At 43.1% G+C, this 24,296-nt stretch overlaps 2 protein-coding genes across 5 annotated transcripts; one reads left to right on the top strand and one right to left on the bottom strand.

Annotated features, from left to right (window-relative positions):
• Positions 1-278: 278 nt before the first annotated feature.
• LOC115156986 (centromere protein L) lies at positions 279-13,687 on the top strand. Its single transcript, XM_029704805.1, has 5 exons — positions 279-541; positions 11,637-11,805; positions 11,963-12,214; positions 12,316-12,867; positions 13,090-13,687. Exons 1-5 carry the CDS (start codon positions 525-527, stop codon positions 13,162-13,164), a joined length of 1,065 nt encoding a protein of 354 aa, XP_029560665.1. The 5' UTR covers positions 279-524; the 3' UTR covers positions 13,165-13,687.
• On the bottom strand, positions 13,662-24,296 carry LOC115156985 (kelch-like protein 20). 4 transcript variants are annotated; one of them, XM_029704802.1, is made up of 12 exons: positions 24,143-24,291; positions 21,620-21,682; positions 19,235-19,384; positions 18,374-18,947; positions 17,682-17,840; positions 17,271-17,481; positions 16,886-17,069; positions 16,497-16,640; positions 16,167-16,300; positions 15,604-15,812; positions 15,320-15,426; positions 13,662-15,225 (listed from the first exon to the last, which is right to left on the bottom strand). In XM_029704802.1, the coding sequence occupies exons 3-12, from the start codon at positions 19,273-19,275 to the stop codon at positions 15,141-15,143; spliced, it is 1,848 nt and encodes a 615-aa protein (XP_029560662.1). In that variant the 5' UTR covers positions 19,276-19,384; positions 21,620-21,682; positions 24,143-24,291; the 3' UTR covers positions 13,662-15,140. The 4 variants fall into 4 exon arrangements, with proteins under 4 accessions (XP_029560662.1, XP_029560663.1, XP_029560664.1 ...); XM_029704803.1 differs by having other exon boundaries at positions 24,154-24,291; XM_029704804.1 differs by lacking the exon at positions 19,235-19,384 and having other exon boundaries at positions 24,143-24,296.

The raw sequence follows: 24,296 nt of genomic DNA, 5'->3' as shown, positions 1-24,296 counted from the left end.
GCGTTTACTAGCTAAAACCGCTGCTTCATTCATTGTGATTGTGGTACCGGTGTACTCTAAATTCCGCCCATGATTCCTCCGTGTTCAGTTTGAAAAGACAGCGCCATTGACAAAACTCAATAAATGTGGATGTGCTTTGGTACCGGCAGTTACTTTGTAGTGTGTCCATTCGTTGGATTTACAGATCAGTAATTTGTGTAACGCATGGCGGGGAGCGGTGTTCTATTTCTGGCCAAAGTAGTCAAACGACGATAAGGATATATTACAATATTTGTTTTCTTTATGCTACACATTATCATGAGAGCATTTGAAAATTCAGCTGTATGAAAATATAACTAGATTTTTAGATGTGCATCCATGACTTATTCGGCATAATTGCCGAGTGAACATAAATCTGAAATTCGACTAAAATGTTGAATGATGCTGTACTTGACTACATTTCCTTAACAAGATTCCAGTTGCATTATGGGAAAGCGTGATGTTCAAATCCACTTCCTGTCTTTGCTGGTGTTATTTTTTCAGTGATGGAGGAACGAAACAGGTACAAATATAGTGCACTTTCTTACCTATTATTAATTAATGTCGATAGACAGCTATGTTATCGAGGTTAGCATATAAAAAGATTGCTGACTAAGGTGTTGGTCAGAGAAGAAAACGAGATCGTATCAAAACAGCGTCTGCTTTGCCAAAACAAAGCTTGCCAGCTAGCGTTAGCAACCCTTTTTGACAAAGCTCAAGGCCATGCTAGTTAGTATGTGGAAAAGGGGATATAGAAGTAATAGCATCTTTTTGTAGGCACTAACTCCGCCATGGCTCGTTGGACAAAGTTACGGGGAAATGTCTGGTGTTGTTGTACCTAGGGTTTTTGGACAAAATGCTAAAATAATGTCTATGGTAAACTTAAGCAATAAGGCATGAGGCCGGGGGTGTGGTATATGGTCAGTATACCACGGCTAAGGGCTGTTCTTAAGCACGATGCATCGCAGAGTGCCTGGACACAAGCCCGTAACCGTGGTATATTGCCATATACCACAAACCCCTGAGGTGCCAAATTGCTATTATTAACTGGTTACCAGTGTAATTACAGCAGTAAAAAAAAATACATGTTTTGTAACACCCGTGGTGTACGGTCTGATAAACCACGGCTGTCAGTCAATCAGCATTCAGGGCTCGAACCACCCAGTTCATAAACGGGCTTAGAAGCTCTTATACGCTCAAATCCAAATGTTATTCGTCACATGCTTCATAAACTACAGGTGTAGAGACTAATGGCGAAATTGAGAAAATAATAGAAATGTGAAACACGTAATAACACACAATGGGTAACACAATGAGTAATGATAACTTGGCTATATACATTGGGTACCAGGACTGTACTGTACATTTACATTTTAGTCATTTAGCAGATGCTCTTATCCAGAGTGACTTACAGTAGTGAATGCATACATTTCATTAAAAAAAAAAAATTCTTCCCGTACTGGTCCCCCGTGGGAATCAAACCCACAACCCCCAACAGTATTTTTCAGTGACATGTTTCTGGCAGATGGAGGCAACTGGGGAAAGAGCCTCAGATCCACAAAGTCTCTTCCACCATATCTAGTGGAAAGCCCTTGCTTGGAAGTGTACTTCACCAGACTGCCAAGAACCTTGCTCTCATCCAGTCCAAGGTGGCGAGACACGGTAATGATGACACCATAGGCCTTGTTGATCTCTGCATCAGACAGGATGCTCTTGCCAGCATACTTGGGGTCCAATATGTACACTGCGGCGCGTATTGGCTTCAAGCAGAAGTCTAAACGCTTTTTGATGTATTTCAAACTGCAGTTTCCTCTGCTTGGAGCGTCAGTGAAGTGGGCAGGGCAGTACAGATTTCTTAACTTACATCTGCAAGCAGAGTCTGAACATCAGACAGTATGGCATTGTCTCCCTCAATCTGTGCAATGGCTACTGCTATAGGTTTCAGGAGTGTCAGGCTGCTCACTCCCAAAATACATCATCCAGGAGGATCCTCTTGATGGGGCTGTCCATATCGGCAGACTGTGTGTGATATGGCCATTTCTTGGAGAGACTCCTTCCCCTCCAGAAGACTGTCAAACATGATGACAACACCACCCCAACGGGTGTGCCGGGCAGCTTCAATGTGGTGCTCTTATTCTTCTCACTTTGCTTGGTGAGGTAGATTGCTGCTATAACTTGATGACCCTTCACATACCTAACCATTTCCTTGGCTCTCTTGTAGAGTGTATCCATTGTTTTCAGTGCCATGATGTCCTTGAGGAACAGATTCAATGCATGAGCAGCACAGCTAATGGGTGTGATGTGAGGGTAGGACTCCTCCACTTTAGATCAAGCAGCCTTCATGTTTGCAGCATTGTCTGTCACCAGTGCAAATACCTTCTGTGGTCCAAGGTCATTGATGACTGGCTTCAGCTCATCTGCAATGTAGAGACCGGTGTGTCTGTTGTCCCTTGTGTCTGTGCTGTTGTAGAATACTGGTTGAGGGGTGGAGATGATGTAATTAATTATTCCTTTCCCATGAACATTCGACCACCCATCAGAGATGATTGCAATACAGCCTGCTTTCTCTATGATTTGCTTGACCTTCACTTGAACTCTGTTGAACTCCTACATCCAGCAAATGAGTAGAGGGGTGTATGCTGGGCAAAGAACATTTAAACAATCTCTTCCAATACACATTGCCTGTGAGCATCAGAGGTGAACCAGTTGCATACACAGCTCGAGGAAGTCATTCATCAGCATTTCTTTAACTCAATTGAGTCAATAAAACTTCTGATTTCAGAAGGACCATGAGTTTTTGCTATCGATAAGGTGTCTGATTCTTCATTTTCACCTCAAATAAAAATAGAGGGAGTTTTGTCAGAGTTTGCTTGTTGTGAGTGCTGAGGGAACTTTATGCGCTTGGCCAGATGATGCTGCATCTTTGTTGCATTCACATATGGTTTGGCACAGTATTTGCACATGTAAACAGCTTTTCCTTCTACATTAGCTGCAGTGAAATGTCTCCACACATCAGATAGGTATTTTCCTGTAAAGATTAGAAAAAACAAAAAACTATTCCATGTACAGATAAATAGTTTAGCAATTAGACTAACCAACTCATTTTGTAAGATAAATGTTTTAAAATGAGACATGTATGGAAAAGTAGGCTCAGCAGCCTCAAGCAAGCTAAAACCCAGATGGTAGCAAAAACTAACAAGCAGAAATTGTTAAGTTAGAAATTATTTAAACGCGCTTTGCTGTAGCCTACTATTTACTAGTTAACAAAAAATTATGTATGTCATATAAAATATATTCACCCCACCCAGTATTGTAATCAAAACTTACTAGAAAGCATGTAGTCCTTGGCTCAGACAGTGTAGTAGTTATAAGCACAATAGCGTCTCATTAGTGTGCAAGATCTTGAGAATCAGCTGTACATGTGATGGAATAATCCACTGTGCATGCAGAGGGTTGCAATTCCACTGAATTGGGGATAGTTTAGCCAACATGCCACAAGACCTAGAATTGCCTTGTGTATCCCACAAAAAAAGGTTCAGTGTTATAAGCAAACTTTTTTGATGAACTTAAGCAAAATTCCCCAAATTCCCGGCCTCAACTTCCTGTGGAAAATTTCAGGGAAAAAATCCAACCCTTTTGCAACCCTAGATGTGTACACCGAGGAACTTGAAGCTTTTCACCATCTCCACTGCAGTCCCGTCGATGTGGATAGGGGAGTGCTCCTTCTGCTGTTTGCTGAATTCCATGATGAGCTCATTGGTTTTGTTGACGTTGAGCAAGCCGTTATTTTCCTGGCACCACTCCACCAGGGCCCTCACCTCCCTGCAGGCTGTCTCGTCATTGTTGGTAATCAGGCCTACTACTGTTGTCGTCTGCAAACTTGATGAATTTATTTTACTTTTATTTAACAAGGCAAGTCGGTTATTAACAAATTCTTATTTTCAAAGACTGCCTAGGAACAGTGGGTTAACTGCCTTGTTCAGGGGCAGAACGACAGATTTTTACCTTGTCAGCTCAGGGATTCGATCTTGCAACCTTTCGGTTACTAGTCCAATGCTCTAACCACTAGGCTACCTGCTGCCCCGATTGAATTTGAGGCATACATATATTTATATATACATATAAATCAGAATAATAATCGGCCGATTAATCGGTATCGGCCTTTTGGTCCTCCAATAATTGGTATCGGCGTTGAAAAATCATAATCGGTCGACCTCTAGTCCAGGGTGTCTGGGATTACGGTGATGGTGTGAGCCATGATGACCAGCCTTTCAAAACATTTCATGGCTACATATGTGAGTGCTACTGGGCGATTGTCAGTTAGACAGGTTACTTTGGCGTTCTTGGGCACAGGGACTATGGTGGTCTGCTTGAAACATGTAGGTATTAGAGACTGGATCCGGGAGAGGTTGAAAATGTCAGTGAAGAGACACTTGCCCGCTGGTCAGCGCATGCTCTGAGTACGCATCCTGGTAATCCATCTGGCCCTGCGGCCTTGTGAATGTTAAACTGTTTAAAGGTCTTACTCACATCAGCTATGGGGAGCGTGATCAAACGGTTGTCCGGAGCAGCTGGTGCACTCATGCAGAAGACATTTAGCTGGTCTGGTAGGCTCGTGTCACTGGGCAGCTCGTGGCTGGGTTTCTCTTTGTAATCCGTGATAGTGAGCAAACTCTGCCACATCCGACGAGCGTCAAAGCCGGTGTAGTAGGATTTGCTCTTAGTCCTGTATTAATGCTTTGCCTTTCTGATGGTTTGTCGGAGGGCTTAACGTTTTGTTCTATTTGTTCATCAGCTAACGTCACTTCCTGTGAATTTTGAATCATTTAATTATGTAATGAAAACAAGCAGATAAAGGCTTCAAAGTTCATAAAGGTCATGTTAACGGAATGACATCTCTTAGAACAAAATGTATGAACTCTCCTAAGTCTGTGTTAACCTCAGACCTTATTTTCGCCGTTTATCCCAAAACCCATTTTTTCCCCCCATAGGAATGGAGGTAACCAGAGGTAACTCATTTGTTTTTTAGGACTACAATCTGGCGAGCTCTAATTTAATTTGATCCCATGAATGGTACCATCAAATTAAAATGGTTACAATGTTTTATTTGAAAATGTGAATGTTTTTTGTTTTGGTGGCTTATATTTTTTTTATTGAGATTTCTAAACTGCTGATGAAGTTATCTCCTCTTAACCTTAACAACCTCATCGTACAGGTATTGTCAGCACAAATATTTGTATAAAACAACACATAAGTTAGAGCTAAGGGTAGAGTAGCCGAGAACATCTGGTTTTAGGGCCTTGAGGTTTTTTTTACGTACCTCGTCCGTGTGCCCGCTACATGGGTCCACTTACCCCTACACAGTGGAAACCTCTCCCACTGATATAGTGCCTACATTGGCTCAGCATGGTTCTGTCTAGTACTGCTTTGTACACACCGTGTAGTCACCTTTCTCTAGTTTCAGAGAGTACTGATTTTCTCGCACGATGAAGGACGTTGGATTGCACAAGCAATATACACTGCTCAAAAAAATAAAGGGAACACTAAAATAACACATCCTAGATCTGAATGAATGAAATAATCTTATTAAATACTTTTTTCTTTACATAGTTGAATGTGCTGACAACAAAATCACACAAAAATAATCAATGGAAATCCAATTTATCAACCCATGGAGGTCTGGATTTGGAGTCACACTCAAAATTAAAGTGGAAAACCACACTACAGGCTGATCCAACTTTGATGTAATGTCCTTAAAACAAGTCAAAATGAGGCTCAGTAGTGTGTGTGGCCTCCATGTGCCCGTATGACCTCCCTACAACACCTGGGCATGCTCCTGATGAGGTGGCGGATGGTCTCCTGAGGGATCTCCTCCCAGACCTGGACTAAAGCATCCGCCAACTCCTGGACAGTCTGTGGTGCAACGTGGCGTTGGTGGATGGAGCGAGACATGATGTCCCAGATGTGCTCAATTGGATTCAGGTCTGGGGAACGGGTGGGCCAGTCCATAGCATCAATGCCTTCCTCTTGCAGGAACTGCTGACACACTCCAGCCACATGAGGTCTAGCATTGTCTTGCATTAGGAGGAACCCAGGGCCAACCGCACCAGCATATGGTCTCACAAGGGGTCTGAGGATCTCATCTCGGTACCTAATGGCAGTCAGGCTACCTCTGGCGAGCACATGGAGGGCTGTGCGGCCCCCCAAAGAAATGCCACCCCACACCATGACTGACCCACCGCCAAACCGGTCATGCTGGAGGATGTTGCAGGCAGCAGAACGTTCTCCACGGCGTCTCCAGACTGTCACGTCTGTCACGTGCTCAGTGTGAACCTGCTTTCATCTGTGAAGAGCACAGGGTGCCAGTGGCGAATTTACCAATCTTGGTGTTCTCTGGCAAATGTCAAACGTCCTGCACGGTGTTGGGCTGTAAGCACAACCCCCACCTGTGGACGTCGGGCCCTCATACCACCCTCATGGAGTCTGTTTCTGACCGTTTGAGCAGACACATGCACATTTGTGGCCTGCTGGAGGTCATTTTGCAGGGCTCTGGCAGTGCTCCTCCTTGCACAAAGGCAGAGGTAGCGGTCCTGCTGCTGGGTTGTTGCCCTCCTACGGCCTCCTCCACGTCTCCTGTTCTACTGGCCTGTCTCCTGGTAGTGCCTCCATGCTAAGGACACTACGCTGACTGACACAGCAAACCTTCTTGCCACAGCTCGCATTGATGTGCCATCCTGGATGAGCTGCACTACCTGAGCCACTTGTGTGGGTTGTAGACTCCGTCTCATGCTACCACTAGAGTGAAAGCACCGCCAGCATTCAAAAGTGACCAAAACATCAGCCAGGAAGCATAGGAACTGAGAAGTGGTCTGTGGTCACCACCTGCAGAACCACTCCTTTATTGGGGGTGTCTTGCTAATTGCCTATAATTTCCACCTGTTGTCTATTCCATTTGCACAACAGCATGTGAAATTTATTGTCAATCAGTGTTGCTTCCTAAGTGGACAGTTTGATTTCACAGAAGTGTGATTGACTTGGAGTTACATTGTGTTGTTTAAGTGTTCCCTTTATTTTTTTGAGCAGTGTATAAGATGCCGGAGCTGGGTCTATTTCGGCCAGTTCCGAGATAAAGAAAAACACCTTAACTTCCAATGTAGCAATTGCCTGCTAGCCGAAGGCTATAGAGAAGAAGTTGCTACTTTGAGTAAACAAATCGCTAATTTGCACCAGCTATTGGGGAAGCCACGTCCTCCTACCTTCTCGTTCTCCACTCCATTGGCAGCAAACAACACCAAGCTGACGGGAGTCTCGCCATCGGGCTGACTATTGTCATTGCAGCAAGGGGATGCCGGTTCTTCTCCAGAGGCTACAGCTAGTGGCTCCTTTGTGGACTAAGCGGTACGGAGTTGGACTCAATGCCAGCGAGGACCTCTATCTCAACCCTCTACAGCGACGGAAGCAATGAGTGTTCTCCAGACGTCAAACAGCTTTGCTGCTTTGGATCTTGACGTTCCAGTGCCTTCAGGTCCGCGGTCGTCTGATCCGGATGATTCTTCTTCTGCCTGCGCTGTGTTTGCACCTGGAGCTCTAGTCTCTGTGATCTGTGGTGGCCGAGTTGGAAAAACCAAGAATAAAAATGGAGCTGTACAAAAGGCTTCGGAAGAAAAGAATAATGGTTAACGGCTAGCTACCGTTTTAATCGGGAGCTCAATGGTAAAGCAAGTGTCAATCCAAGATACACGCACACTTAGTTTTCCAGGTGCTAAAGTCACTGATTTAATAAGGAATTTTACCAGTAGTCAAGAAGCAGATTCCTGACCTGACAACAGTTGTTGCACGTTGGGCTAAGGCTAGAGAAACTTCTTCTAGCTCTGACTGGCAGACTTTTAGGCAGCTGAGAAACCTGTGCGTCAGACTTGTTAGAAGAACAAAATTGGATTACTATGTGACTAGTTTTAAATGACTTATGGGAATCCAGACAAATTCTGGAAAGTAGTTAAAACATTAAAGAACATTATGCACTCCACACTCCCAAATCAGATAGGGTTGGATACTGGACTCATTACTGATAAGAACGCCATTGCTAATGTCTTCAACAATCACTTCATTTTAGCAGGCAATCTTTTTGAGAAAATGTCGACCACAAATGAAGGAAGAAAAGATACATATGAAGGGATTATGCATGAAGTATGCTGATGGTCAGGGTTTCTCACTAAGCCTCTTCACAGAGGAGAAAGTTATTGATGCCTTGCTAGCCATAGACACTAAGAAAGCAACAGGGGCTGACAAACTTGACCAAGGGTTTCTGGCTAGAACTGCACCACTTATCTCTGGTGCTCTTACTCATATTTGTAATCTCACATTAACCTCTGGGGTCATACCTAAGATTTGGAAAACTGCCTATGTGCTGCCTCTGCACAAAGGTGGGGATACTGGTGACCTTGATAATTATCGACCAATCTCTAAGCTGTCTTGTCTTGCAAAATTGTTAGTCATTGGTAAATGTACAGCTGTGCTCTTCCTTGTCTGACAACTGCATACTGAACACATTTCAGTACTGTGCCCGGGTCTAAAACCGGACTATCACAGCCACCACACTGGTTGTAAATGATATTGTAAGAGCGTTGGATAAGAAGTTGAACTGTGTTGCTTTGTTTGTTGATCTGTCGAAGGCTTTCGATACAGTTGATCATTCTCTTCTGCTGAAGAGACTGACCTCATTGGGGTCGGCCTCAGATACATGTTTGTGGTTTCAGAATTATCTCTGTGATAGATCTCAGGCTATTATTGCAGATGGGGTAAAAATCTGATTTTGTCACTGTTCACAAAGGAGTCCCACAAGGTTAGATTTTAGGTCCTTTATTATTCATTATATACATAAATGATATCTGTAACTCAGTGAAAAAATGCAACTTTAATTTCTATGCTGATGACACAGTACTATATGCCACAGCCCCATCACTCCCCATCATTCCTGCAGTTTGACTTTGAATTGCTTCAAGATGCACTTGTAGATCTTAGGCTGGTGCTTAACTCAAGTAAAACTAAGTATATGGTGTTTTCACAATCCAAACGTATACAATTGGAAAATCTGAACATTGCTACCCATGATGGCTCTCTTTTGGAACGTGTTCCCACCTGTAAATACCTTGGAATTTGGTTAGATGATAATCTCTTTTAAAACTCACACACCCCTCTGTGGGTGAGAGAGGGTCTAGTTATCTATTGCCAAGCTGATCTGATCCATTCGGATCCTCATAGATCCTCCACAACTCCGATAGTTTTTTTTCTCAAAGTTGCTGGGATATCATGTGTCCTACTTATCAGTACACTCGTAACAACCTAAGCATTACTAAACTTCTATCAAATAAGCCATACATTTTGTTGACCAAATTCGACAGTCATTGACTTGCTTGGTGAGTGAAAAAAATTAAAACCGCCACCTGCTGAAGAAGACAATCTCACTTCACCTCTTCCTCTCTGCTGCCCAGCATTTTTATACATGACCCTAAGCATGATGGGATATTAACTGCTTAATTCAGGAACCACACCTGTGGAAGCACCTGCTTTCAAATACACTTTTTATCCCTCATTTACTCAAGTGAATCCATTATTTTGGCAGTTATCTATGTGTTTTCTTTAGTTATATTCTTACTACAGTGTTTCCCTCCACCTTTGAAAAGGAAATATGTTAGATTTCACTAGAAGTTATATAGTCAGAATAAGAACCAGGTGACTTTCTTTTCCTTTATCACCTAAAGCAGGGTTTCCCAAACTTGGTCCTGGGGCCCCCCTGGGTGCACGTTTTGGTTTTTGCCCAAGTACTACACAGCTGATTCAAATAAGTAAAGCTTAATGATGAGTTGGTTATATGAATCGGCTGTGTAGTGCTAGGGCAAAAACCTGAACGTGCACCCAGGGTGGGCCCCAAGACCGTTTTGGAAACAGTGACCTAAGCCTGAAGAAGTTCATATCAAAACAACGAATGTCATTTACCCATGTAGTCCTAACGATTTCATAAGATGGAGATTTAACTTTGACTTAAACCATTGGGTTTTTTTTGTAGCTCATATCGAAACGGCAGATAATCTTTTTTGTCACCTGTCAACTTACTAAAACCTTTTGGGATGCATTTTGGTACTGGATCACATATAATGATCTATCCATACCCACTTTAACATTTAATAATATCATTTATTTTTTTATGGAGGACGGGAAAGCCGAATGTATGATCAAATGTTATTTTTTTCACTGCCCCATTTGTCTTTTTAGCAGGCCAATCATATGGTAAGCCTATTTTTGTTAGGATCTACCCCGATGTTAAGATGGGCCTACTATAGGAAAATATGGGATTCTCCTTCCTACTCCCCGCCCGTTCATGCTGTAGCTTATTTTGCATTCAGCAAGCGTACATCTCTCCTCAAATAGGCTATTAGTAGGCTAAAGAAAATAAGCCAAAATAAGTGTCCAACAAGCTTTTTTAGTCTGTCTTTTCATGGGACTTGACAAGATTTAAAAGGAATATTCGTGGCAGCGAAGAGGCCAGGTGCGTAATTGCGCACATAACAATGAAGACAGCAGGCTCGAGATGTAGCCTATAGCCAGTTAAGCATATGCATATTAGCCCATCATTCATAAGCTCAATGTTAGGCTTAATACTGCAGTGAGTATATCCAGTCAATTTACACAGCGAAATAAAACGTTTATCATATAATGAAATCATAGATAGGATCTATCTGATGTATGTCTGCGCTCCTGAGCTTCACTAAGTGTGTGCCCTACTAGACCCCGGGTACGCAGCAGTTAAATAAGATATCCTCATGGTCTGTTCAGTGGCGGTTCTAGACCATTTCAACTGGGGGGGCCAAGCTGGGGCCAGTTGTACTGTTAGAGGGGCCAGTTACATTAGACGTTATTGTTGTCATATCGTTTTCTTCACTGCATTGCAGGCATTAGCAGGCAAAAGACCATGTTCCGCATTGCCACTGTCTAATAACGGATGTAAAAAAAGAACGATAGCAAAAATGTGTTATGTAAAAATGATTTCATACTCCACATTTAGGGGGGCCACAATGGGGTCCAAAATTGTTGTCACAGGGGCAATTCCCCTGAAGAAGTGTGACTGCAGCCAACCCGATGAGGTAATCGGGTCGGTCTTCCCTTGTAAATTTTTATGCCCAAATATGGTAGTAAATTGCACCAAAGATTTGAAGGCACCGATCAATAGCCAAGATACTCAGCTTCCGCAGACACCCTGCTTTTGCAGATAGGGGTTACCTTCTCATACCAGACTGAATTGAATTTTAAAAAATCTAACAGGGTCCCCAAGGGGACTTTATAATTAAGAGGTTAAACAAGGTAAAGTTATATAAACAATTGGTTAAATCCAAATAAGCCCTTGAGCTTTATAATAATCTCTGTCATTTGATTCCTAAATAGACCATCCTGCATTTTATTATTTTATTTAAATATACATTTTCTCAGTCTGTTTTTTGAAAATGTTTGTGACAAACTACTACTTTTCAGAATTTTCACCTATTTTTATTAACTTTGTATTATTTTACACCATCATACAATGTTTCACCAACTATCCCAATGTGATAATCTGTTCTTTACAGCACTGAGGAGACCCCACGCAACAATGCCTTGGCACAACGAAGGAGCAAGAGTTACAGGCATTCAATGCGAAGCTGTGTTGAAGCAACTCATCTGACATACACATCAGGCCTTCTGACAGCTCTAAGAATACCAAGAAGTAGAAAGGCTCCAAAGTCACATGATATCACAGTAAGTAGCTAAGGCCAATCAATGTGGTTGTATTCACAATTCTTCTCATACATCATTGTTGATGAGTCGTAGCCCAGCTTGACATATTCTCATCAGACATTATCATTTGAGTGTATAATATTTGGATCTGTCTGATGTATGTCTCTTTTCTGTCTAGAAACAGGTTGACCCAGACCAAGTAGCACTTCTGGTGAAGAAGGAATGGCAGCTGTCGTATGTCACACCTTTGTACCAGTTTAGACACACTCAGTTGAAATCCTACTCAAATCAACTATCAGCTTTCATCGTATCAGAGAAGCAACAGGGCCTGGCGATTGAAGTTGGTCAGGAGTTGGGCTTCAAGGTCAATTTTTCTGTGGTCCTTGGGTTGGCAGAGACGGATAAAGATGCTGAGACAGTTTTCATACAGGTAAGGGTTTTTCCTCTAAATGTAGTTTGGAGTTCATACTATATTCTTCTGTGGAATCCCTTGACTGTGGTGTTTATTGCCATCTGTTGTTCTCATCACAGATTCTCTCCAAACAAGCATTTGGTGCAAAAGATGATGCTCAGAAGGTTGTGTGGAGTGGCTGGCTGACCTGCGTCAACGGTGACTTGGATTATCTCCAATCACTACCCCTGGAATTTGTCAGTTTGCCTTTGTTCTGCACCAGAGGACCAGAATCGCTCACAGTGTTGGTCAAATCGTGGTTTGAAAAGACATTTGACTGTTGCTTCGGCCCTCTTGGTATCAACTCTACCAACCTCCAGTGGCTCGCATCCCTATGGACTGGGTGCCACCCCACCATCAACATCCAGTACCTGAAACTGGTCTGGACTCTCCCAACACTACCCCCTATGGACGTTACGTACACCGTCCACCCACAAGATGCCTGGGAGCTTTGGGATAGCATGCGGCAGGTTGACACTACAGAGGACAGCATCAGCATTGATGAGGTCACCGGGTTCATCAATGGGCTGCAGTCACACTTCTTCAGGCACTTCAGGATAGACTTGTCCGCTGGGTCACTGATGCATATCTCCACGGCTTTGGGTTCTTCTCACCATAGTGGAAAAATCAAGGTAGATATGCACATATATGGAAAGGCCAACATATCTAGTCTAAACACAAGTGACTGGCTATTTGTAACTTGCATTTCAAATGGGCTCAGCCACACACTTAAAAAGGTGAACAATTATAAGGTATGTTTAACTTGTGAATGGATTTCCAACTAACCCTTTTGTAGCTGACATGTGGTTCGAGAAAGTAGTATCCGTTATCTAACTATTCATTTTCCATCACAGATTGCAAGCCCTAATTACATCCCCACCATCCTGCAACTGCTGACAGAATGTGCTCTCCTGAAGATGCCCATCTAAGCAGACTGTCTTTGACATCACAAATTAATGTTTGTGTTTTGTAAAATACCTGTATACCCCAAATTACTGTCCATATGAAATTAAACCTGACTTTTTTTATATGTATTGTATGAAAATGGCAAATCCATACATTTCAAAATAGCTACGCTTTTGCTGATTGTGTACCTTGCCATTGTTCTGTGGTTTCAGTCACTAGATATTATTCACTACAAGCGCAATAGTGTAGAAGTAAATGTGTTACAGCTTAAAATTGCAAATGTTGGTTCTGTCAGTGTGGGGTGATAGTTGATTAATCAGGTTTGATACATGGTAAACCGTCAAGTAACTTGGGCAGTTCTGAAGGTATCATTGTTTCCGTCCAGATACAGTAATTGGCCTGGTGTTCCAGAAAACTAGCCTAGCGATTTCCTAAACGGTAGAGAGATATAACAACCAAAAAGAATAGTCCCTGTAAATACATTTCCATCTTCAAAAACAATTGTTTGATGAGCTTAAAGTTTGAAATAAAGTGTTTTTATTAACAGCATGTATTTTGTCAGTACAGACAATTCCACGTCATCTAATAGGGGTAAAATGCCACATGCTTTATCAAGGCTTACAGCTCAAATAGAAATGTCAGACCTTCAGCAGAAATAAAGCACCCATACATTTGTCCTCAACGGTTCCATACTTTTGTGAAAGGCTGCGTTTACTGTGGCAGCCCAATTTTGATCTTTTTTCCAGTTATCGGTATTTTTATCAGAGCTTTTCACAGCTGACCTGATTGGTTGGAAAACAATTGGGCTGCCTGTGTAGATGCAGCCACTGGTGAGCTCTTAAACATATGTGATTGGTCAAAAGACCAATTAGAAAAAATGATCAGAATTGGGCTGGCTTTGTGAACACAGCCAAAGGGACACATTTTCAAAATATTTGGTGATCAGGCTAATAATTACTTGTGAACACTTGCATAATTTGACACATTTGGGTGATAACATATCTACAGGGGTTGAGTTTCAGCAAAACGCATGATCGTATATTTTGCTCAATAGCAGTGACAAAATGAGATTCATCAGGATTTACATAAAACAAACGTCTAAGCATATTACTACATGGTCACCAATGAAGAGGTGCATAATACATCAACCAGTTCATTATTCCTTACTGGGTCTTAGATGCAACTAATTCCTCAAGAAGAATCTATAATAGATTAAAGTGCAAGACTGTCAAATGTCCTATGTAAAAAAAGAAAAAAAGTAGCGAAAAAAACAAAACAATATCCACTGTCAGTCTTAAATGGGCAAGAATCTTGTATGAAACAGTTGTAATATTGTGTAAGTGCCACCGTACCAACAATTGACCCCAGTTGTGAACGTAGAACTCCAGGTTATGCTCAGTGTGTCAAACTAATAAAAACAGCAACAACAAAACAAAAAAATTATCACAGTGCATTTAATTTAGAGATTTAAACAACTGCCTAACAAGTTCATCCACTTTTCACAACGAGGATCAAGGGAAGCAGTGAGACCACATCCTGCACCTTCAGTTCTCTTTGAAGATTCTTCTTCATGCCCCATTTAATATTTCAATGGAAACTAAACGTTGGTATAGTATAACCGGTACCACAGCAAAAACTGAACTATCTTAAAGTGCGGCTGCAGTATTCCATTTCAGTAACTGAAAAATAGGAAATTAAGGGTTTTCCCCCCCATGATGTCAAACAATAGTTCATGTGATTGATCTATTCAGAGTTGGTTCCTCTTGGCCTTGGCCAGTCAAGTCATAATACAGGAAGTACAGAAGAGAGATGAACTGTATGCTCCTAGATAAGCCTTCCAGACTTGACACAGGAACAGTAAAGCTTGTAGTCACAAGACATTTCCTTGGCTTGCCAATAACATGGCTGTGTTACAGTTAATATAGACTTCGTTCCTTGCATGATAAACAATGTTTCTTTCGGAGGCACATGCGACAGTGAGGCCTTTGACCTGGAGGTGCTACCATATGTGTGATTCACAGTGAGTCATTTTGATAACACCAACCCCTCCTCCAAGTCGCCTATAGTTCATTCCACCATAGAGCCTGGAGGGAGAGAAGGAAATTAATATATTCACGTTCAACACAAGCCCTCTAGGGATAATATGTCTCAAGTAACCTGTTGCATGCGGTTACCTACCTCCATGTGTTAGCGTCAGGATCATAGACCTCTATTGTTTTAAGATACGTTGTCCCGTCAAAGCCACCCACAGCCATTAACTGGCCATTTACCACTGCTAGTCCAACCTGCAAGACAAACAATGCTCCAAACATCAACAGGTGTAAAGCAACAGATTCATTTTCTATCTAGTTAATCCCAACTTTTACTAAATGACCTGATTGAAAAGTCCAACACTTCACCTCTTTATCCTAAAATAAAGCACCCAAACCAAACAGAAATCAATGTGAAAGATCCAGACTGACCCCACTACGTCTTGAAGTCATGGCTACAACAGGTGACCACTGGTTGGTCCTGGGGTTGTAGCGCTCGGCACTGCTCAGCTCGGTGGTGTCGTCCCGGCCTCCTACGGAGTAGATCATGTCCTGGTACACTGCACAGCCCAGGTGTTTTCTCCTGGTGCCCATGGGAGAGACGGTGTGCCAGCGGTTCTCCTGGGGGTTGTACCTCTCTACTGTGGTAAGATTAAAGCAGAGGCAGAGCAGACATGGCGTAAGAAAGGGGGTTAGAGCAGGGTCATATTCATTAGTGTACACTATAACAAAGCGTAGCAAGTTAAAGTGTTTCTAACTGGACAAGTTCAGATAGTCTCCCTGTTTCAGTCCGTTTTCATCCATTTGGTGCCTAATGAATACAACCCAGATCTCTAGGGAACTATAGGGACATTATGTGATTCTAGGATCTCTTTTCTTAGGATCTCTGAAGCTTCTACAGTGGATTATCTGTATAAATAAATAGTGTACACCCTGTTAGTGATGTGCTGACTAATGAAAGATATTGTACTGTTTTCTAAGTGCTTCATCTGTACCTGTATTGAGAGGGGACGTGCCGTCTGAACCTCCCACTGCATAGAGGAAGCCCCCTAGGACAGCCACGGCAACACCCAGGCGCCTGGTGCTCATCGAGGCCACCCGTGTCCATTTGTTCTCCTTGGGGTCATATCTGTAACAGATCATGCATAGTCACATTACTCAGTGGAGTCAGCTTTCTGTGATATTTCAGGAGGCATGTCAATTGTTTGTTATAATTCTTTTAGTATTGCAAGATGAATTGTCTTTGCCTCAGCATGATAGAAAACAGTGATTTGTAGAAGACAAATACAGCAAATTAAACCGTGAATATGTATTGTAAGTGTGACCTTTCAACAATGTTGAGGCAGGATACTCCATCTTGGCCCCCTACTGCATACAGATACCCTCCCAGGACAGCCACACCCACACTGGTCCTGCACGTGCTTGTGGGAGCTACATCACTACTCCACTGATTTGTCTTGGGGTCATACCTGTTGTGGAGAGTGAGTTCAGTACAGTACACTAAGATAAGGAAGTTAAACAATGGAAGGAAGACTAGCTTTTTGATAAGATCTAGTGTGTGTCCCAATAGTCCCTATATAGTGCACTACTTTGACCAGAGCCCCGTGGACCCTGGTCATAAGTAGTGCCATTTGGGACATGGCCCTATAAATAAACATTAACGAGGTGGTGACTCGGTGGACATCGTTTTCAAAACGGGGAAGGAAGCGCTAACCTCTCCACACTGTTGAGATACGAGGACCCGTCATGGCCGCCAACAGCATAGAGAAGATCATCAAGGACGCTGACACCCACTCCACAGCGCCTCTTACTCATGGAAGCCACCATGCGCCACTCGTTGGTCTGTGGGTCGTATCGTTCTACACTGGAGATGGCATCCCCACTGCACCACCCGCCAACTGGGAATATGAAGAAATAAAAAAAAACTCAACTTGGTACAACTTTGTCTCTTCTAACCCTACCCTTTAGAATATTTGGGATATTCAATGGCAACATGTTGGAAAAAGTACACGACTCATTTTGAAATACATTTGAAAGCAGAAGTGATCAGACATGGGTACTAAGAGAATACAGCGAGGTTCAAGAGTTAAGATACTAACCTGCAAACAGCACTTCTCCACACCGGATGGGCTTCCGAGGGCGTGTTCTTGGCCCTTGCATTAGAGGGCGCTCTTGGGGCAAGAGCAGGTAATTCTTTGCCTCATCAACCAGGTCTCTGCACTCCTCATCACTTTTGATGAGAGGGTCTGATCCTACCGTTCCCACCAGGAATTTTGGGCTCAGAAGAGGAAGACGAACATGCTGGAGGACCTATAACCAGAAAACATATCCTAACTCAATGACATACCAAGTGGAATAAGTTACAGACAAACACTTTCCATTTTATACAGACTGTCCTTAGTGTTACATTTATTTTGTGAATCAAAACTACAGGTATATATATATATATCAAGTTTAATGCAACACCGCATACCATCTCATACGATTATTTATATAGCAGGTATTATCACCTGTGGCAGCTGTGGCCGGCGCTCCTGAATGCTGTACTTGACCCAGGCCATGACTGCGTTGAAAACCTGCTCCTCACTTCGCACATTCAGTTCGTCACTGGAGATTATATCTATCAGCTGGTTGGCTGGAAGCAGCATGAACTCCTCACTCTCCATCACCTGAGGGCAAAGCAAGCAAAATTACCTAAGTCACTCATCAGGTGAAACCTGTTAAAAGTCCACAAAAAGACAGGGGCTGTGCTCAAGAGAATGATGCATGGTAAGGCAGTCAAGTTAAACCGGCAGCAGAATCTAATTCCCATTTAAAGTTCCGTGGCAGTTATATCCTGAGGATACAAATAACATCGGGGTTTAACTTCATGGAAATTCTAAAACTGTATTTAAAGAAAACAAAAAGACAATGTAGAAAAGGTATTAACTTTATTGCTGGGATTCAATTTTAAGGATGTGGGGCTAAAATTACTCAGGGACACCACTCTCTGGAGTTCACTAACTGGTAACCAGTGTGGATTTTCAAATGAATAGCTAGACTAAGTAACTAACAGGATACTAAAAGAAAATAATGTCTCTGATAAGCAGAGAGGTAAGATGAGCAACATAATTTTTTCTAAATGACAAAGAAACACTTTTTAGATTGCGCCTCAGAGAGAGAGTGCACAGAGACTCACATGTATGCAAGATAGAAACCTTACCTCTTGAAAGTTGTGCTGTGTAAACTTGTCAGCTATCCGCAGCAGCTCGCGGCAAGAGTGGGTGTCAGCAAAGGCACGGATACCCAGGCAATTTGAGGGGTCCAACTGGCGCTTGAGGAACTCGCAGCAAGCCTCCTGAATCTCGGCCAGCTGTAACAGACAAGCGGCGGGCAGCAATGTCTGCACATTGCCTTCCTCAACGGTAACCTGCGAAGTGTAGGCAAAGTCAATGAGCAGCTCCATGGCCCGCTCATCAATGTCCCGGATCACAACCTCTGTCTGACGGCTCTCGGCCAGCTCGCCTGTGAACATGGCCCTGAAGTAAGGGCTGCAGGCCGAAAGGATCACTCTGTGAGCATAAATCTTTTTGGCGCCGACCACCAACACGACATCACACAGTTCTCTGTGCTTGCGTAGCAGATTGATGACCTCTAATGTCTGGCGAGGGTGCTTGTCAGACACGTAGGGCATGCGTGCTGGCTGGGGCACACCCTCTGGGAGCTTGTTGGGATCACCCAGTGTGCAGCGTGCGGTGATGTCCATTCCGGTGTTGTCTGGGCGTGCGCTGGTACCCCTGCAGAACAGACACATAAAGCCAGACAGAATAGGGATAAACATCCACAATTCACACTTTAACATTGATTTATCACAAAAAACAGCCACAACAAAAATCCAATCAAAGTTAATAATTGGTAATGTCAACATTGGTATTGGTGGGAGCCAGAGTCAAAGTTGATGTAATAATTCCTTAAACTAAAAAGACATCAGCTATGTCTGTCTGAACTATGGAAAGTTGAGGTCTAGATGTGAAAGAACCAAGTACCAAAATAGACATCTCCTTTCAACTAGGCTATGACTTACTGGTCGTCTAGGGTGCAATCGAAGGTCTCTTCAGCTAGCATCCAAGGTCTCTTCAGCTAGCATCCCCCTCGACCAAGCAATTTCCTCAGCAATCAGCTCTTCCAATTATAGCTCAATATGCAGTAGCAACAGTAGAGTGTCTCTGATCTCCTATACAATGTGAAGGGAGCATTGGCTACTACACAGAACAAGTGGGAACTGTCTTTCAAATCTAATTTCACAGGAGGTCCACGGTACATCAATACTTACCAGGCTAAATAAGAAACTATGATTGTTCCCCCCCCACTTTTTTCATTCTTCCCCCAAAAAGTAGAGTCAACGTGGATGAACTTGTCAAACCACAAAGACTAAAATTGGCCTTGAAACATGGGCAAACAGCATTTTGGGTACTGACACAAGTGATACTGGATATAGGCCGAGCACTCCCAGTTTCACCAACCCCAAGACACCTCACTGGACTGGGGTCATTTCCAGGTCATAGGTGGAGTAGACGTTCTCACCTATATATAAACTCAGCAAAAAAAGAAACGTCCTCTCACTGTCAACTGCATTTATTTTCAGCAAACTTAATGTGTAAATATTTGTATGAACATAACAAGATTCAACAACAGACAAACTGAACAAGTCCACCTACATGTGACTAACAAATGGAATAATGTGTCCCTGAACAAAGGGGGGGGGGGTCAAAATCAAAAGTACCAGTCAATGCAGCTGGTGGCCATTACCAGATACTAAGTACTGCAGTGCACCTCCTCCTCCTCATGGATTGCACCAGATATGTCAGTTCTTGCTGTGAGATGTTACCCCACTCTTCCAAGGCACCTGCAAGTTCTTGGACATTTCTGCGGGGGGGGGGGGGGGATGGCCCTAGCCCTCACCCTCCGATCCAACAGGTCCCAGACGTGCTCAATGGGATTGAGATCCGGGCTCTTCGCTGGCCATGGCAGAACACTGACATTCCTGTCTTGCAGGAAATCAGCCATACCACTCATTCTGTGCGTGGCGGCATTGTCATGCTGGAGGGTCATGTCAGGATGAGCCTGCAGGGAGGATACCACATGAGGGAGGAGGTTGTCTTCCCTGTAATGCACAGCGTTGAGATTGCCTGCAATGACAACAAGCTCAGTCCAATGATGCTGTGACACACCGTCCCAGACCATGACGGGCTCTCCATCTCCAAATCGATCCCGCTCCAGAGTACAGGCCCCGGTGTAACGCTCATTCCTTTGACGATAAACGCGAATCCGACCATCACCCCTGGTGAGACAAAACTGCGACTCGTCAGTGAAGAGCACTTCTTGCCAGTCCTGCCTGCTCCAGCGACGGTGGGTTTGTGCCCATAGGCGACACTGTTGCCGGTGATGTCTGGTGAGGAACTGCCTTACAACAGGCCTACAAGCCCTCAGTCCAGCCCCTCAGCCTATTGTGAACAGTCTGAGCACTGATGGAGGGATTGTGCGTTCCTGGCGTAAGTCGGGCAGTTGTTGACGCCATCCTGTACTTGTCCTGCAGGTGTGATGCTCGGATGTACCAATCCTGTGCAGGTGTTGTTACACGTGGTCTGCCACTGCGAGGACGATCATCCTGTCTCCCTGTAGCACTGTCCATCCTGTCTCCCTGTAGCGCTGTCCATCCTGTCTCCCTGTAGCGCTGCCCATCCTGTCTCCCTGTAGCGCTGTCCATCCTGTCTCCCTGTAGCGCTGTCCATCCTGTCTCCCTGTAGCGCTGTCTTAGGCATCTCACAGTACGGACATTGCAATATATTGCCCTATCTGCAGTCCTCATGCCTCCTTGCAGCATGCCTAAGGCACGTTCACGCAGATGAGCAGGGACCCTGGGCATCTTTTGGTGTTTTTCCAGAGTTAGTAGAAAGGCCTCTTTAGTGTCCTAAGCTTTCATAACTGTGACCTTAATTGCCTACTGACTGTAAGCTGTTGGTGTCTTAATGACCGTTCCACAGGTGTATGTTCATTCATTGTTTATGGTTCATTGAACAAGCATGGGAAACAGTGTTTAAACAATGATCTGTGAATTTATTTGGATTTTTACGAATTATCTTTGAAAGACAGGGTCCTGAAAAAGGGACGTTTCTTTTTTGCTGAGTTTTGTAGAATCATTCTGAACTCAACACCCCTTCATTTCGATCATATTACATTACAACACATTTATACATGTTGATTTGACGATTTCCAACAAATCTAGCCTATATAAAAAATTAACTACTCTCAAATTTCTGTCACTTGCAATGAAGAATGATGAACTAAACAAGGACACAATTGTCATTGGATGTCAAAGGACATCATTATTTTTTTGACAGATAAAATAAATTTAAAAAAATTAAAAATCAAGCAACACAACAAAAAACATCTGGAGGTCATCACATACCTGCGCATTGGCTTTCCATCCATGCACAGAAAACAAATTTTGGTCCCACAACTTTTTGCCAACCTTTGTGAATAGAAAAACAAGGGAGGGATAAGTTACAATTCATTGATAGGGAGGGATGTTAGCCCACACAAGTTACTACCACTGCAACACACATAAAAATGGCTTGGTCCGGGACTCCTGGCAGATAGACGACCAGCTAGCAGGCTGATACTGTATTACCACTAGTTAATGTTGATGTAGCCAGCAGATTCGACCAGCTTGCTTATAGCTGCACTAGGGTCAGACAGCCTTCCTGTGTAGATTAAGAACATGCAGAGCTATCTCAGCCTCCAGTATTTATGCTGCAGTAGTTTGTGTCGGGGGGCTAGGGTCAGTCTGTTATATCTGGTGTATTTCTCCTGTCTTATCTGGTGTCCTGTGTGAATTTAAGTATGCTCTCTCCAATTCTCTCTTTCGGAAGACCTGAGCCCTAGGACCATGCCTCAGGACTACCTGGCCTGATGACTCCCTGCTGTCCCCAGTCCACCTGGTCGTGCAGCTGCTCCAGTTTCAACTGTTCTGCCTGTGGCGATGGAACCCTGACCTGTTCACCGGACGCGCTACCTTGTCCCAGACCTGCTGTTTTCAACTCTCTAGAGACAGCAGGAGCGGTAGAGATACTCTGAATAGCCAACTGACATTTACTCCTGAGGTGCTGACCTGTTGCACCCTCTACAACCACTGTGATTATTATTATTTGACCCTGCTGGTCATCTATGAACATTTGAACATCTTGGCCATGTTCTGTTATAATTTCCACCTGGCACAGCCAGAAGAGGACTGGCCACCCCTCACAGCCTGGTTCCTTTCTAGGTTTCTTCCTAGGCTCTGGCCTTTCTAGGGAGTTTTTCCCAGCCACCTTGCTTCTACACCTGCATTGCTTGCTGTTTGGGGTTTTAGGCTGGGTTTCTGTACAGCACTTTGTGACATCAGCTGATGTAAGAAGGACTTTATAAATACATTTCATTGATATGACTCAGAAAACCTACCTCAATTGAGGGATGAGAAATGCATTGTACTCCAAATTGTCCCAACTGTTACAAGAGAATACTGAACAACTGCAAAAAAAATAGTAGTAGTGCAATCTTCTCGGTGTAACAGTTGGGATAATGGGACAATTCGGAGTACAATGCATTTCTCATCCCTCGATTGAGGTACGTTTTCTGAACCATATCTTGCGCTGGCTCTGCTGTGTCTTAAATTTACACATGAAGGCTATCTGACCCTAATGCAGCTGTAGGCAAGCGGGTCAGATCTGCTGGCTACTTTTGATGCAGATGAGATTGAACTCTATCTAGCTAACTAAACAAGCTAGACAAAACCTCAAACTAAGCTAGGAAATTACTGATGCTTACTAGCTAGCTAATTAATATATTTATTTAGCAGTCTGCAATCCATTCTAAAGACTAGTAAAAAGATAACATTAGCTATAGAGATAGCGAAGTTAGTGCCTACAAAAACATGCCATTACTATGGTTCGTTGGACAAAGCCTATGGGGAAAAGGTGTTTTTGTAGGGTTTTTGGATAAACGCCGAAAACAAGGTCTGTGGTAAATACAGGCTTAGGAGGATCTTGTACATTTTGTTCTATGAGATTATCTTCATCAGCTAACGTCACTTTTTAATTAATTCTTAAGCATTTATGTAATAAAAAAAAGCACATAAAAGCTTCATAAAGGTATTGTTAACTGACTGATATCTCATAACTAAATGTAAAAGATGTTAACCTCAGGTTTTTGGATAAACGCTGAAAATAAGGTCTATTTTTTCCCCATAGGGATGGCTGAACGAACCAGAGGTAACTAATTTCCGGGTTTTAGGACTACAAACTGTAAATTAATATCAATATCAATAATATCAATGATTTTATAACTAAACCAAGAGACCAAAGCTGTTCCTTGCAGAGCCAAGCAAGGAGGTGGGCAGAGCCAAGCACGCGCTAACGACATCATATTGGCGCGTTCTAAGTAACGTCTGCATATTTCCGTTAGGGTACGCCTACTCTGAAGTGCAAGTGTTCAATAACTCAATTCGCCTTAGCACTCCTAAACAGCTTGAATTGTTTTAACTTTTGCAAAGGGTGCAGTCTACAAAACTTTGTCCGTTCTGTTCATAACAGATTCTAGTTTTGGGAACAAACGATATTGAGATCAAATGTTTAATTGATGAGAAGTCCATCTCATTCCATCTTCTCTCACTGCCCCGCCAGTGGGCTTCCTCTCACTGCCATATTTGGTAAATAGGTGAAACGACAACCAGATGCTTGACATTTAAACATCCAGTGAAATTTCTGTCTCGTTGTTCTGTGTCTATATCATAACGTTAGCATTTAGCAAGCTAGCTGGCTTGCCAACTTGGAAATATTCTAACGTTAGTTAGCCGCTTCCTAATAGCTAAGTTAGCTAGCTAACCACAAATATTTTCGGTAGAGAACTGCTATTGTTACTGGATCAAGAACATAGGTCTAAAACCACTACTTACCTTATACTTACATTCGAACGTCTAGCAAAGTGTCAGACAATATTTGAAATACTTTGCATGATCACAAGCTACGCTTTTGACATTCCATAAAATTCCAATCAACAGGAAATGTGCACTGGAGAGCAAGGTCCCCTTCAGAACGATTATAGGCTAG

The sequence above is a fragment of the Salmo trutta genome, chromosome 21 (genome assembly GCF_901001165.1).
Source record: "Salmo trutta chromosome 21, fSalTru1.1, whole genome shotgun sequence".
NCBI classification, from domain to species: Eukaryota; Metazoa; Chordata; class Actinopteri; order Salmoniformes; family Salmonidae; genus Salmo; species Salmo trutta.
Note: the sequence above shows the minus strand (reverse complement) of the source record. Positions and strands in the feature narration are given on the sequence as shown.